Source organism: Protomyctophum bolini (genome assembly GCF_963924005.1).
Source record: "Protomyctophum bolini genome assembly, chromosome: 21".
NCBI classification, from domain to species: Eukaryota; Metazoa; Chordata; class Actinopteri; order Myctophiformes; family Myctophidae; genus Protomyctophum; species Protomyctophum bolini.
In genome coordinates, this window is record NC_137882.1 from 22,304,403 (window position 1) to 22,321,462 (window position 17,060).

General features: G+C 44.1%; 1 protein-coding gene across 2 annotated transcripts in view; it reads right to left on the bottom strand.

Annotated features, from left to right (window-relative positions):
- Positions 1 to 10,392: 10,392 nt before the first annotated feature.
- The window catches only part of LOC308336528 (disco-interacting protein 2 homolog C-like), a 76,609-nt gene continuing 69,941 nt past the window's right edge, over positions 10,393 to 17,060 (bottom strand). For both annotated transcript variants that reach the window (XM_080793898.1, XM_080793897.1), the window contains 7 exons: positions 15,160 to 15,330; positions 14,167 to 14,228; positions 13,520 to 13,577; positions 12,777 to 12,851; positions 12,322 to 12,496; positions 11,349 to 11,472; positions 10,393 to 10,778 (listed from right to left, as the gene is read on the bottom strand). In XM_080793898.1, coding sequence (XP_080650024.1) covers positions 10,526 to 10,778; positions 11,349 to 11,472; positions 12,322 to 12,496; positions 12,777 to 12,851; positions 13,520 to 13,577; positions 14,167 to 14,228; positions 15,160 to 15,330 — 918 coding nt within the window. In that variant the 3' untranslated portion in view covers positions 10,393 to 10,525. The remainder of the gene's footprint in view (positions 10,779 to 11,348; positions 11,473 to 12,321; positions 12,497 to 12,776; positions 12,852 to 13,519; positions 13,578 to 14,166; positions 14,229 to 15,159; positions 15,331 to 17,060) is intronic.

Below are 17,060 nucleotides of genomic sequence, written 5' to 3' on the forward strand. Positions count from 1 at the left end.
TGTCGGAACCTCAACTAGGGATGTGCCGATGAGACATTTTGGCAGATATTGATATGAGATATAATGAATTGCCGTTATGGCTGATAACCGATATTACCGATGTTGATAAGATTGGGAATTATATGATGAGTGGGTGTCTGACTAGTGGGTAGAGTGGGTGTCTGACTAGTGGGTAGAGTGGACTGAAATAGACTAATAGAAACAGTAACCAGCACAAGTAAGACGCGCAAACGCGTGAAGCGAACGCAGCTCGTGTGTGTGCATGTCTGTCTGTCTGTCTGTCTGTGTGTCTGTCCCGCTGTTACTGTATATGTGGACCTGGCCCCTTTTGTGCCCATATATGGAGCTAGCAACAGTGGAGTCTGTTCTCCTATACGGCAGTGAATGCTGGACCCTGAAGCCAACCCTGGAGAAGTCCCTTGACGGGTGCTACACCAGAATGCTGCGTGCAGTACTTAACATCAGCAAGACTGTACATGTCACTAACATGACTCTGTATGAGGGACTACCGAGGGTGAGCCAGAAAATAGCAGCCAGGAGAATGAGACTAGCAGGACACTGCCAAAGACATCAAGAACTGCCAGCCAGCAAACTGGTGCTCTGGGAACCAACACACGGCCATCGATCACGAGGACGCCCCGTGCTAACATACGTGGATATACTCAAGAGCGATGCAGGAGTGCAAAGTACCAACGAACTGGCCGGATGTATGGAGAACCGAGATGACTGGAAACGACGATGGAGGGCTCGTCTGAGGACGACCTAGAGAGATGGAGCTGAGTGATTCACAAATCACACAGACAGACACACAGACAGACATGATCTGCTAGGTCTCATAGTAAGTGCTCACTGCTTTCGCAATAACCGTGCTGAAATAGACACCCAAACACTGCATTTTGAGATATTTGTACATTTTGAATGTCCAGCTTTGAGGGTTTGTGTAAACACAAACATTGAAGACAAAAGTGTGTAAACACAAACATTGTGTAAACACAAACATTGAAGACAAAGGTGAGGACCCGTGTGAAGTGAGGGGCGCTCTTATCATCATACTGTACATCATCTCATTCTGGCCAAACACAATTTGCGTCCTCACTTACGTCACCATTAACATCTAGTACATATACCTCCGAGCATACACATTAAAAAGCCAGCACGGCCACAATACTTGCACACTCTGCTTGCGCAAGTAAAAATATATATAGATTTACCGTTTTACCTGAACCAAAACTGCATTGCTACATTTTCAGTCGCAAATCAACATAAAAGAACACAAGATGAGTTTTGAGTGCAGTTCGTCCATTAGCTCTTTCGTTTTGTAGCTATTTATTTCTGGGTGGAAGAAAGAATGGAAGACAGAATTCTCCGTCTCATCTCTCTTTTACACGGTTGTGTGATTCATCCAATCACTCAATAGTGTCCCGGGCTGAATGTCATGATGCCCTAACTAACTCAACTAAGGGTTCATGAAACACGTCATTAGAGCCGCCCTATACCCTTTATCAGCCAGGTACGCAAATATAATAAACCTTTCATTCATACAAACATGGAAACACGTCACCATGCATGTCAGCCTGCCTCAACTACTCACAAAGACGCTTTCATGCCAGGGACATATTACCCACATAAAAACCCCAGGAAAGTGTTTCTTGGATTTTCTTTACCGTTCCAAAATCTAATTCGTTTAGAGTAGACCATTCACTCGCGGACCTTCACTTTTTGGATACAATGTGCAGAAAATGGGAGGGGACGTGACTGGAGCCTGTGGGTGAAGTTATGTGGCACAAGCAACTAGAAAGTTTCAAAGCACACCATTTTCTCCAAGGTAAGTTGTTTGTTGTTTATTAGACGATTGATTTAACCATCGTTTAGTAAAAGTTGACGTTAATAGTATGATTTAGTTTTTCACCTCACTGGAACAGAGTGCATTGGATCCTCTTCTTTAATGTTATGATTTAACCTCGCCAAGCACCTGTATTCAGTTCAACATACAAAGGACCACGGCAGCAAAGGCTGCTGAAGGAGGTGAAACGCTCTGAATGGCCTCAGTTACATGCACAGAATGTTCCGAACAGAGATTCATACCCAACTGTTACATACTGTACAAACATGGAAACACGACGTCACCATGCATGACATGACATGACTCACAAAGACACTTTCATGCCAGGGACCCGTACACATTGAAAGGTATACTTATCTTATAGCCTACAGAGTTTCTCAAAATCAAAGCCTGTGCACCATTAGCGGACCTTCACTTTTTGGATACAATGGCTACGTTTACATGGACAGTTAAATCCCCTTTTCATTCAGAATAAAAGTTAAATCCTATTAAAAGTTCTCATGTAAACACCTACAAAAACTTAAATCGGAATGAAAATGGTCAATCTGATTTAAACTTAGATCTGATGTAACTGACCGGTTTATTCCATTTTTAAATCCTATTGAAACAATTGTGGACTCATGTAAACACTCATTCGGATTGAAGTTCATTCTGGTCTTTCTGTGCATGCTTGTTCCATGTAATTGGTATGGCTATATTATGCTCTTGTTTTGCGATTAATTATATTAAGAAATTATATTAGAAACCTCTCATAGGCTACAGGATACATCAAATATAAAGTAATACGGCATAAGTGTTTTTCTATTATTATTATTTTGTTTTACTGTAGTAAAAGTAAAACAATTGGAAAGTAAAGTTTCTGAACCGCAGTGGGAGGGGACGTGACTGGAGCCTGTCCCTTTTTGAAACCAGCTCCTCGCCACTCACCCTACACACTTCCACTCGGTTTGAGCACAGTTATATAAATAATAGAGACAGCACCGGATGGGAGGGGAATTCCGGTGCCCTCTCTATTGTTTATATATCTATGCTCAAACCGAGTGGAAGTGTGTAGGGCGAGTATCGAGGAGCTAGTTTCAAAAAGGTTGTGGGTGTGGAACAGAGTGCCTTGGATCCTCTTCTTTAACCTCGCCAACGAGCACCTGTATTCAGTTCAACATACAAAGGACCACCACTGCACACAAAGGACCACGGCAGCGCTCGATCCTTCCTCTATTCAACTTTGACCCTTCTAGCCGCTGCCCTTTCAACACACAGCTAATAGCGAGAGAGAGAGAGATTTGTATAATTCATACTGTATGTAATGCTTTGCCAATATAAGAATGCTTGTCGCCGATGGGTCTGTAACTAAATAGCACATTTCATTATGGTGTATTTGTATTTTTCTAATGCTAAAATTTCTACGCACATAAAATGTCTCCAAATGGCCATCCCTGCTTGGACATGGGCATAAAGCACAATAGTCTACTAAGGGCAGACATGTGTAAATGGAATAAAGTGTTTATATGGTGATCTATACCGATTCAAACGGTATATACCACCCCTCCAGACCGGAATGAAAATTCATTCGGAATGGGATATTCTATCGAGGTGTTTACATGAACATTTTTATTCTGATGACTGGAATGAATCCATTCATTCCGAATGAATTCCTGCATGTAAATGGGGCCAATGAGAATAGGGGGCCCCGCCTTCAGGGATGGCCCCAGTCTCATTTAACAGAAGTGCAGGAGTCGCTTATCATATTCTAATAAGTTCATTTGTGCATGCCAGGAACAGTCTAATATATTGTGGAGTAAACAGGATATTAGCTCTTGAAACAGGCCCCCATGGTCCTTATGGCCCTGTTCAACCTACATTATGTAGCACATGAATGTGAAAGCAGTGATTTGTCATTAAACTCAATGAACAAGTGTGATAAATAATTGGTCAAAATAATCAGTACCAGCCAGCCCTACTTTCTGCTTTTGTTCAGCCTAAACGGACTAAGGCTGCCCTCTAGTGGTCGAGCAGCACACACACACAATACTGGTCAGTCCATAATGTCCACTGCTGGTGTATTGGTCTGCTGTTTAAATTAGGAGTGGAAGTGAAGTTAAAACAAAGTGAAAAGTCATAATCGTGGCGGGCCTACTTTGAGACGTCTTCATCAGTTGTCATCTCAGATGGAGTATTCCAGTCTTTCCATCCAGGCAAGATGGCAGGCGTTTACGGGACTACCCTGGGATGTGCAGTGATGGGCTCGTCGGAAGTCACTGTGGCCCTGCATGTGTGCCACCAGCTGTTTCGAATGTGCACATAACATTTCATTAATGCAGCACGGTACATTAATGAAAACGAGTGTCAACACAAATAATCACATGCACATAATTTGAAAGAAAGTAGCTCATAATAACTGGTAGGCCTATTCCATCAGTGTCAATGGAGGGTATTGCAAGTTTGCAACTAGCCTATATCGGCAACCTGATACCGATTCAGCCCATTATATTAAAAAAATGCAGTGTTGCAAATTGTAGCTAAGTAGGCATAGCTTGCATAGTCTGACCAGCATCACAATCAAACAGAGCTCAATAACACAACCTAAATTCAACTTCAATATTATTGCGTCACAAAACGCAATGATCCATCCCGATTCCTGACTGCTTTACCAAGGAAGGCACATCAAAGTGAAATGGCACATAATATGCCATCAATTCCTATAATGCTAAGCAGCTAATTAGCTAAGCACTAAACACCTGCAGAAACTCACCTGTCGAGTTTGGTAGGATATCGAGATCGACGTCTGTTTCCACAGTCTTGTTTAGAAGCTATTTTCACCAGCCTTAGGTAAAAGTACACTGACAAACTCAACGTCCATGTCAAGTCATGTTACATTACGAGTTGTTAACTTGTTGATGTAAGGTAGACGTGGCCTTTTGGTCAGCAGGTGTCACTGTTGACTGTCAAGGTCTTTCACCTGTGGGTTCAGCGACTCACCTTTTTGTCCCTCACTGGCCACCGTACTTCAGGCAGCCACGGGCGCCATCTTTGAAGTTTAATTGTGTCTTTTCTTTCTTTGTGAAAAGGTGTGCACGTTTTTATGACTGTCTGAACAATTTATACAATATTGGAGTTAAATATGACCATCCAGTGGGTTTGTTGCCACACAGTGTTTGCTAAGATGCTTGGCTATATTTCAGTGTGATTCTAATTTCTGAGAAATATGCACTATGGTTTTGTACTTTAATACTGGGTGTGAGTTGACCAGTTTGGTGAACACTGAAAATAGGCTTCATTTTGAAACCTGAACATGACGTTTTTTGTATATTATTCTGGTTATTGTGATTCAATGAGTATTTTAAGTGGTTGATAATTGTTAGTTATTATTAGGACATATATTTACGGATGGTGTTTTTTCTTTCTTTGTGGAAACCATACTACAGCCATTACCATGAGCAGCATGTGAACCTGGCAGATAATAAATACACCAGTCTCAACCACGATCCAGAACCGCTGTGTCCAGTGTCCCTTCTCTCCCAAAACCCCAGATCATAATACTAGAAACACAACGCAGAGTCCAAGGGTGTGTAGAGAGGCCTGTAACGTGGTTACATTTATTTGAGTCTTTTTTTACTTCTAAACAAACGGGTTGTAAAAGGGGGAGGGCGGACAATTCGAGGACTATACTAGTCTTGATGGCTCATGGAGATGGGCACCTGGGGGGGGACTGCCTTTTTCGCAGAGCTTTCGCCCAGGTGGGCGTGGTTTTTGGCCGGTTATTATTCTGAGTTTAGTGTTAGGCATAGTGTTTGTGAGGTAAGGTTTAGGCATAGTTTTTACTTTTTAGCCATCCTGGTCTGGGTTGTAGTATAATTTGTTCGTCAATTTTAATTGACTTAGCCTATACCCAGACCGCTGATACCGTCCTAGGACCCAATCTGTATTTGTTCATTCATCTCTCATCTGAAAACAGATTAGCCAACAGCTGGTGCAGATTCAGCCTAAATACTAAAACAAATCTAAAATAAAGGGATTTAAGATCATAAAAGATGGGCAGTTGCCTGAGTCCAGTGCATTCTGCCAACTTCCGGTCCAGGACTTTGTCACAGTATGTTTTAACAGCGGGAGACATTAGAGACCAACGGCGAGCGTCGCTTGAATTTCATTGGCTATCGCCCATTATCGCTGGGTGATTTCGCCCATAGATTAATTATTTTTATCTTTTCGGCTGACGTTCCTCTGCCCACTTTTCGACCATCGCCTGCTATCGCCTCTATCGCCAGTAGTTGCCGGGTCCCATTGACTTGACTTCCGGAAAATTTGTCTGGCTGTCGCCTGCTGTTAAAACGTACTGTCACTGTTCGCTATGCCCTTCGCCAATAGAAGTCTATGTAGAAGAGCCGCCACTGGACTGGCCCCGTGAAGTGAACGGAGTTGTCGTAACTCTGGAAGAGAGGAAGACTTCCGGGTCATCTGACACAAGGCGGCGGGAAAATCAAAGAACAACTGCGCTTTAGCCAATCAAAGCACTTTATTGCACTGTATAGTGTGACGGTGAGCCAATGTCTGGCTCTTATAAAAGTGTAATTTACTCTTTTTTTAATCATGTGTACAAAACAAGTCACACACACTTGTACCGTACAAAATCAACACTATTTACATACAATATACACACACATTCGCGCACACACACACACGGCCATATACAGACACACGTTTGCCATGTAATCTCTCCCAGACACCCTGAAGACAACAGAGGGACAAACATCTCGGGAAATCTTGTGTTTTGCCAATAGGATTTTTTCTCTTCTTTATTCAACAAGATGTTGGCTCTGTAGCTGCTGGACGCACGTAGCAACCTCCTCCACTAATTCCCACATTGGTAAAGGGGACTGCCGCGACCACTGTGGAACTGGGAATGACACTAAAAACAGGCATTTCACAACCAGCAGGGTCAAGAGCCAAAGGATAGGTATAGCAAGAGCCCCTAATAGCTCTAATGCAGCACACATTTTCGTTTCGTTTTGTCGTTAGTTTGTTTCTTTAAAAACCCATTAAGACCTGAGGCCGATTCCACACATGTCTTCTAAATCAGCAGTTCTCACACTTTAAAGATGAAAAAAAAAAGTTAAAAAAGAATACAATCTTGCAGCGCTGCAAGAAGTGACACGCTGCGATATAGCCAATGCAAAAATCTAAAATGACACAGATGCTTTCCTGGTGTTAATGGGCTAATATATTGGTTCCTGGCTTGTTATCAGTCTACTCCACATTGTGTTCCCAGTTGAGGAAAAACAATAAAATAAATCATTATACTTTTCATCTCTGTCGGGTGGAAACCTCATATGTCCAAAACTGTAACTTTTCAGCATTCAAATTAAAAACTAGCAGAAGAAGCTAAAGTAGCAGATCTACAAGCTCACAGTGCACGGTGTTTCGAGTTTGTAAATCTGCTACTTTTGATGCTTTGTATGCTCAAGTAGTAGGGCATTAATTCACCGCAAAAATAAGAGATAAAATGGAGGTAAGAGGTTTCTGTCCGACTGTTATACCAAACAGTAGGAATTCAGTTGTAGGTTACTACCACGCTAAGGAAAGCCTGTGCCCACATGTTTGTTTCAATTGCCTTATTCATTATTATTATTATTATTATAACATTATACAGAGCATGTCTTATGACTGGGTCTGGAAACGCATTTTTCTTTTTGTGTTGTTTACAGAAGATATTAATGAGGTGGATGATGTCAATATGACAATTCTCCTCACTGCCTATTTGTCTGCTTTCCATGAGCGGCAGGGCAGACCAAAATAGACCAGGCACTGCATTTTTTGCCGAGCACGCGCAACCACGCATGAATTGAATACACAGGACACAATGGGGCTGTTTGTGTTATCCTTACGTTATTGTATAACTGTACCCTCCATACCTTTAATAAAGTATTCAATCAATCAATCAGCGCTTCTGGGAAGGATTTGAAATGCATGCGGTTGAATCACGACAACGTCTACAGTGGCCACGATCCAGTTGGGGGCGCTGTCGCATCGTGGAGCCAGATCGCGATACTACTGCGGAATTTGAAGTTTACACGGTGGGCAGAGCTGTCAATCAGAGACGAAAAGACGATGAGATAAAAAGGAGATGAGGTGGGGAAAAAAAGAGTAATGTCATCACCCTAGATAGATGTGTGAGAACGTGAATGAAAGACAGAGATTGATTCACAGAAATTATTAAACCTAGTTTAAAAACCTCATAATACACCATTAATGTAAACTTCTTTCTGTGCAGATCTAGTGTGACTTTTCCTTTCACACTCCCATTGCATTAATCTCAGTTCCCTTCCATTCAATGTATATTCTCCATTGACATGAATGTTCCCTAAGCATCAATATAATAATATATAAAAATGGCTACTATAATGGCCAAATTCACTTCATAGAATTTACTTATATCCCTCTTTCCCTTTTCTATTCACACAGTGCAGTCTGCTTAAATAATCAAAAACAATAATACACGTTTTTTGCCACTTTTAACTTGGCGTCCCTATCGCGGTCCTGTCATTATAGGCGGAAGAAAAACCAAAACAATCTAGAACTTTCAAAACGCTTCAAATAAATAGCGAAAATAACATATCTACGGAACTTTTCGTCGCTATTTGGCATACGAATAAGGTATACATGTATATGGACTCACGTTAGGTGGTTAAGACTACACGTGTTCCACTGGACAAATTGGCAAGATGGCATTTCAACATGTTTAACCCATTAAAACCCGGGAAAGCATCCGTGTCATCTTAGATCTTAGACGTTGGGTATATAAAAAAAAAAAGCAGACATACAAGCTCACAGCGAGCGACCTTGCATATCTGCTACTTTTGGAGACAAAAATGTAAGAAATCGTGAACGTTACTGATTTAGAAAGCATAATCGGCCCCAGGTCTTAATGGGTCAAGCAAGAGAGGGAGCATCTTTCCGGCCAGCTACCTGTGCTGCTGTTCACAGGTTCCAAGCCCCTGGTTTACCACTGGCACGTTGGGACTAAAGGTGGCCTTTTCTACCAGCACCCACCGGGCCAGAGAGCTATACTGCTGCCCTCAACCCAACGCCTCATCTGCCAAGCCGTGGATGGATTGCTTCCCAGGTCAGAGTTCACATGAGAGGAGTGCAGCGTGGAACAACAGAACTCAACTTGACAATGGAACTGTTCCATTGTTCCGTGGCTCTCAATGGAACCGTGGGAACTAAAAAAATCCCCCCCCCCCTGCCGTGCACACACACACACACACGCATAGACCGATGAGACAAGAGGACAGAGACATATGGGCTACACTCGTGCTCACACACACGCGCACAAACACACACACACACACACACACACACACACACACAGGGTGCAGGTGGAGAGAGCTGCATATAAGGGCTACTATACCTCAAATGTGTTTTTAGGTATTTCTCCATATAGATTATGTCTATGTACAATATTTATAATCTTTTTTACATCAATCTTGGCTGCCCCCCTGTTCTAAATCATTTAATAATACAACAAGTGTTGGATTTTTTTTCTCTTCCTATTTGACCAGTTAAAACATGTTGACAGATATACAGTCTCTCTCTCTCTCTGTCTATATATCTCCTAAGAAATTATAATAAAAAAAGGTAAAAAGAAAACAACGACATTAAGGTGGTGTAACGACCGCTCTGGTTTCCTCCAAACACAGTGTACTTTTTTTTATATACAGTGACACTATACATGTTTACTCCCTGGTTTTGGGACTCAACGGGGGGGGGGGGGGGGGGGGGGGTGTGGTGAAACATATTGGTCATATACCGTCACCCAATCCGACCGCTTCAATCTAACCGACCGACTGACCAATCAACCGGCACAACACGGCTCTAAAGAAAAAAAGAAAAAAAAAACGGACAACGTACAGACCACTATGCAGATTCAAAAATACAGTACATCTTGATTTTCTTTTCTTTTTTTGGGGTGGTGGGGGAAATAAATGAACAATAACAGCGATATACACGCACATGAGTAGGCATACGCACGCATGCTCATTCACTTTTACACGCACGCACACAGGCGCACACACACACACACACTGGGATCCATTAGGATTTTTAAATCCGGTTCAACGATTCCCTCTTAACGGTCAGAGTCAACGGTTCCCTTTTAACGATTCATAGGGGGTTCCAAATGTAACTCTTCAGAGCGTACAAATGGAACCAAAAAGGATCCTTACAGGTCTGCAACATTTGTAAAATCTTATGGCGGTCCTCCTTGTTCATCGGCGTGTCCGTACACGGACAAATGTGTCCGTGACAAAGACTTGGCATTGTCCGTGACAAATGGACCCCTTATGGGTCCATTTTGGTCCATTTGTACACACTCAAGAGTTACAGACCTGTTGTGGCCATTCAGGGCCATCTCTTTATGCGTTTCAGGTAATTAATATTGACCACTCATTTTGCATGTCCGTCGCAAAAATGCCAACGATGACCCCCCCCCCCCCCCCCCCCCCTAAGCTAAGCCTATAGGACCAGCTATAGCCCGGTTTTAGACGGACGTCTGCTAGCCGACTATTGCTCAGTGGGACCTGGACGGAATCCATTCCTGGTTCCTCAAATGTTGGATCAGCATTCCCAACCCTAGCACGCCACGCACACACACACACACACACACACACACAAACAGACACACACACACTACATGTTGTAGGCCACGTAGATGGGGTCGAGCTGGTCCTGCAGGAAGCCGTCGCGGAGGTGCATGCGCTGCTTCTCGCCGCGCGAGTTGATGGGGATGACGCCGGCGTCCGTCACCACCACCACGCCCACGATCAGGTAGTGCTCCTCCAGCACCGCCTTGGTCACCATGGGAACCAGGTCCAGGGCCTCCTGCTCCGAGCCCTCCAGCTCCACCACCACCACCAGCAGGTTGGTCCAGGGGAACACCGCGCTGTTGATGTGTTGATGTTATTACGGTATTTACCATAGGCAATATTGTTATGGAAAAAAGTTCAAATGACCAGTGAGCACTTGCAACTGCACTGTTTAATGTTTCATGAGGACTTGGTTTCACTAAATGAGCCCAGTACAATTTACTGGGTTCTATAACTGACCCAAAATGTGACTTATTCATTATGATATTTGATATTTTGAAATATAGGCCTCCTTCTTATAGCTGCCTCCTTCCAATAAAAGCCATCGGAAATCGGTTGAGACAAATAAAAGGTTTCTAAAAGAGGATTTACAGTATTTTCTGAGGCGGTACTTCAGTATAAGAAGGTTGGGAACCAATGGTCTACAGTACCACTCCATGATTTTCTTGTGAGTGTGTATGACGGAGGTCTGCAGTATACGTACCACTCCATGATGCTCTTGTGCGTGCGTATGACGGAGGTCTGTGCAGTATACGTACCACTCCATGATGCTCTTGTGAGTGCGTATGACGGAGGTCTGTGCAGTATACGTACCACTCCATGATGCTCTTGTGAGTGTGTATGACGGAGGTCTGCAGTATACGTACCACTCCATGATGCTCTTGTGCGTGCGTATGACGGAGGTCTCGATGTCGATGGGGTGGTAGCGCATGCCTCTCAGCTCCATGGCCTCCTCCAGGGCGCCCACCACGTACAGCGCGTCGTGTCTCTCTGTGTGGACGGAGCGTGGAGCGGAGAAAGAAGAAAAACAAAAGGCATTTAGGCCTGGGCCGTGGCTGTATTTTGGATGTCCTTGGTGGCGTCGCGATGACTGATTTTACACATGGTTGCATGCTGAAAATAGCCGATCTGTAAGCTCTGCTATTTTCAAAAGATCATAAAATGGGACATTCTGTATAATGAGTACTTTTGCTTTTGGTAGTTTAAGTACATTTTGACAGCAAACCCGTTAAAATGCTAAAAATTAATAAACAGACTTTTACTTGTAACAAGAGTATTTTTTACAATATTGTATTGATACTCAACCCATTCTGGACGGGAACCCCTTTTGGTGTTTTAACTAAGTTATACTTTAGCTATTGAAAAATAGCAGCTCTACAAGCTCATAGCGCGCCACTCGGTGGCACGCTATGAGCTTGTAGAGCTGCTATTTTTCAATAGCTTGTAGGTTCTGCTATTTTTGAAAAATCGTGAAAATGCGGCACAAATCTTTGAATATACAGTATATTCTTTCAGAAGACTTTTTTTTAATTTCGACGTCAGGCCTAAAACATTTGAGTCCATTTGTCCCCCCCATCCCCACCACTGGTTCCCGTGGCACTGCCCTGCCTTACCCCCAGACTCTGCCTTACCCCCAGACTCTGCCTTACCCCCAGACTCTGCCTTACCCCCAGACTCTGCCTTACCCCCAGACTCTGCCTTACCCCCAGACTCCCGTGGCACTGCCCTGCCTTACCCCCAGACTCTGCCTTACCCCCAGACTCTGCCTTACCCCCAGACTCTGCCTTACCCCCAGACTCTGCCTTACCCCCAGACTCCCGTGGCACTGCCCTGCCTTACCCCCGCTGGCGTCGGTGAGCTCCGTGCGGCGAAGGAAGCCCAGGTATCCCGTCCTGGCCCAGGTGGTCACCGTGTCCCCAAAGCTGAGCCTGGAGTTGAAGTGGTCCGACTGGAGGACCTCCTCGCCGTAGCCGCTGTAGTAGCCGCTGCCGTTGTGGGCGCTGTGCACCCAGATCTGACACGGAAGGACAAGGTGGAAGAACGAACAAGACCTTTTTTAACTCTGCAGGCGTTACACGTTTTCAGTGGATTCAAGTTAATTACTGAAACGGTATATGCCCCCCCCACACACACACACACACACTACTAGTGCCGTTTCATAAACAATTAACGCAATATGTCAATTAAATTATGATGTTTTAGTCATATTGTAAAAGACAGAAAGAAAGAAAGAAAGAAAGAAAGAAAGAAAGAAAGAAAGAAAGAAAGGAAAAAAGAAAGAAATAATCTTGTACCTCTCCTAAGTGAGAGTCACCCAGGGGACCCTTGGTCTCAGGGTTGGCGATGATGATTCGCACCCCAGGTAGGATCTGAAACATCAAGACAAACAGAAATGAAAATCACCATAAAAACAATAATCGCCATGGTCACCAACATGTAAATGGTGCATTTATAATATATATATATATATATATATATATATTATATATATTATTTTTACATAGATTCTGCATTACAGTCACCCATTCATACACCAATGGCGGCGGAAGCCATGCAAGGCACCAACCTGCACATTCAGAGTCTTGCTCAAGGACACTTCGACACTAACCCTGGGTGAGCCCGGGATCGAACTGGCAACCTTGCGGTTGCCATTGGGCCACTCTACCCCTGAGCCACCGCCGCCAGAACATGACATGTGTCTGTGTCTGGGTGGCTCCTGTGTTATAGATCAGAACATGACATGTGTCTGTCTGGGTGGCTCCTGTGTTATAGGGCCTCATAGAACATGACATGTGTCTGTGTCTGGGTGGCTCCTGTGTTATAGAACATGACATGTGTCTGTGTCTGGGTGGCTCCTGTGTTATAGAACAGAACATGTGTCTGTGTCTGGGTGGCTCCTGTGTTATAGGGCCTCATAGAACATGACATGTGTCTGTGTCTGGGTGGCTCCTGTGTTATAGAACAGAACATGACATGTGTCTGTCTGGGTGGCTCCTGTGTTATAGGGCCTCATAGCGTGTAGTGGCAGTGTACTCACCTTCCCAGACTCCATCAGTGGCAGACTGTGAGGAGAACCCCTCTCCACCAGACGCACCCTGAAACACACACACACACACACACACACACACACACACACACACACACACACACACACACACACACACACACACACACACACACACACAGGTCTGAGTCTAATGACCATGACAATGTCCTGAGATGTGAATAGTTCAGAAGTAAGAAAGGTTGTTTTATTAATAGACAATCAACATTGATTGATTAATTTATTGAAAATACATTCAAAAGGATTACAGACACAAGAAAGCCGTCATAGGCTTGTTTCCGTTGTGGTTCTCTTGGGGAAAGGGGACGGGGAGCACTGTTGGTAATATTTAATTTTGACGATGATATGGCACACTGACTATCAACAAAATAAAATAAAAACACAGCACGCCAAAAAGGTTGCAGACAAAAATGAACGTCTAAAATAGTGGAAATAGTAGTGAGCAACAATACAATAAAGTAAAATATCATAATCGTGACAGGCTATAACAGCCTTATCGAGCTGGGGTTCTCAATGTTTTTGGCCCGGTACCCCCGGAGATGCTTTGGCCATGTCTCGACTCAGAGACGACATGGTACAGAAAGTGGTGTTCGGAGGAATGAGTGACAGGCTGTCCTTACCTGTCGTGACGCAGTGCCCTCATGTCCACGTACACCGTGGTGGGGTCGGGTCCTGACGTGCCCTGCAGTCACACACGACACAACACGACACACAGTCAGACATCAGCATATACGAGAGCAGGTGTGTTTCTCAAACTTGTTAATTCTAACTTATCCTTTTGGCTTTTCCCTTCAGGGGTCGCCACGATCAAAATTATCTGCCTCCTTCTTTCACACCAACTCATTTCATGTCCTCTTTCACTAGGCTACGATCCATAAATCTCCTCTTTGGTCTTCCTCTATATAGGCCTCCCAACCTCGACATCCTTCTACCGATATACTCGCTATCCCTCCTCTGTTACGTCTCAAAACCATCTCAGTCTGGCTTTATCTCCAAAGCATCTGACCTGCGCTGTCCCTCTGATGTCCTCGTTCCTGATCCTATCCATCCTTGTTACTACCAGAGAGAACCTCAACATTTTAATCTCTGCTACCTCCAGCTCTGCTTCCTGTCTTTTTCTTCAGTGTGACTATTAACCCATTTTATTAGGCGGGAACCCCTTTTGGTGTTTTAAACATTATGTTATAATTTAGCTATTGAAAAATAGCAGATCTACAGGTATACGTAGGTCTGCTATTTTTGAAAAATCGTTAAAAGGTGTCACAAATCATTGAATATATATTTCAGAGCGAACATTTTTAACTAAAATATTTGCTTCTGTGGGGACCCTGGAACTACATATTTTTTAGATGGAGATACAATAGAGATAACTCTGGGGGTTCTTGACGTGAAAAAGGTTGAGCACCACTGACATATAGAAACGGTTTTTCAGAAAAAAAAATTGGATTTAGAAGCCTTTTTTTTAATCGACCTCAGTCCAAAATGGGTTAAGTATTATTACTATTATTATTATTACTTTTCCACTGCTCTACACCAAAGGTACTGTCTACTGGTGACACCCACGCCTAGCCGACGAGTCCCATCCCCACAGCCGCCCATCAACTCCACCTCACCTGCAGACAGATGGCCAGGTTGACCCGGCAGCCGAAGGCGGTGCTGACGGAGCGCGGGTGGAGGCCCAGGTCCTTGAACAGCTTGGAGAAGGAGTGGGTCAGCGACATGCGGGGTCTCTCCTCGGCCACCACCACGCAGGCCCTCACGCGGGACAGGTCCAGACCTCGAGCCTGCCGTAGATTGGTTGAATGGCTCAGTTAGTCAGACATGGGAAACGGCGCAAGGTGCAGCAAGACGGTTGGTGGGGAAAAGTACTCAATTTATTTTTCACGCGAGTTAAAGTATCAATACTGCAATGTAGATATACTCGGCTAGTGTAGCGGCCCGGGCACCTAGGCTCCTAAGCCAGCCTGACCGCATGACGTGGGTTCAACTCCCAATCCCGACGACCACCCTCACCCCCATCTCTCTCCCCGTGTCCTGTCGCCATACTGTACATTATCCAATAAAGGCAGAAAAAGCACAAAAATAAATATATCTTAAAAAAAATAGTCCCGTATTAAAAATGTACTTGAGTAAGAGGAGGAAATAGTTAAAGTGCGAAGAGAAACAGAGCAAGTGATAGGAGGTTACCTACAGTCACACACACACACACACACACATGCGCGCGCGCGCACACACACACACAGACACACACACACACACACACACACACACACACACACATGCGCGCACACACACACACACACACACACAGTCACACACACACCCCTCCTATAATGCAGTGCTAGTTACATTAGTACATTATTAGTACAGTACTGTACATCCAGTATGTATCAATGTACATCATGTTGATGTACAGTATGATATGATATAGTACTTTATTGTCAGTTCACACTGAAATGTGTCTTGCGACCCAGCAGCCAACTGAGCCAAGTATGCAGAACACATGTACACATTTGACAAAAAACTAAATATATATTGCATATAGAAAGACATGAAGACAAGAGCAATGTCCACCACCTACATTATCCCATGGCTACTACAACTCCTGATTAAGCCTAAAAATTGACTGGTGGACAAAGGACTTATTTATTCTGACCTTATTGTATGCTGGTACACCGTATCTCCTTCCTGAGGGTAGCAACCTATATTCACCATACACCACATGGTTAGTATTAGAGGTGATATTCCTTGCTAACCGTAGGATGCTGTTATCATACGTGGATGTATAACGTTTCTGAAGTGGTTGTCCAACAATCTTTGACTGCAGATCTAGCAGGATCTAGTATGAAAGCCAACATGAAGTGGCTGAACGTTTGGTTCGGTTTCTGCACTCGTCTTCTCCGATCTGACAAAAGCAACGTATATTGTAACATGCATCCTCTGGCTTGTAGCACGGCCGCCGCTTCCCAGTCTCCATGGAGATGTGTGGATGATGTGTGGGAAAAGAAGGTTAAATCCTCAAAATAATCCCTGTATCTTCCGTCGCTATAGAGCAGTAGACCAATCACGCTCCTTTCTGTCCATATCCTTTAACCAATAAGCCGATGCCCCCGGAGGGCCACGGAAGCAGAGCGAGACACAGAACCATGTCGGTCTCATAACAGCTCTTATTTTTAGCCCAGTGTGGGTTGGCGTTGTCAGACAGACAGGCTGGTCATGACAGGTGTAATATTAGCCCAGCATGGGTTGGCGTTGCCAGACAGACAGGCTGGTCATAACAAGCTGTATTATTAGCCTAGCATGGTAGGCTGGTCCTTCAGGTGAAGGAGGCACTGTTTTTATTTAACTGTATTTAAAACTCATTCTGTGCCCTTGACGTGTTTCGCGTGTTTTCCACTGGAGGGCGCTGTCCACTGACCTATATCCATGGTTTCGATGATTCTCGTGAGCCTTCGGAACACGATCGTGTGACCGGAAAAAACATATATATGTTCACGCACGAGCGTATAGGAAC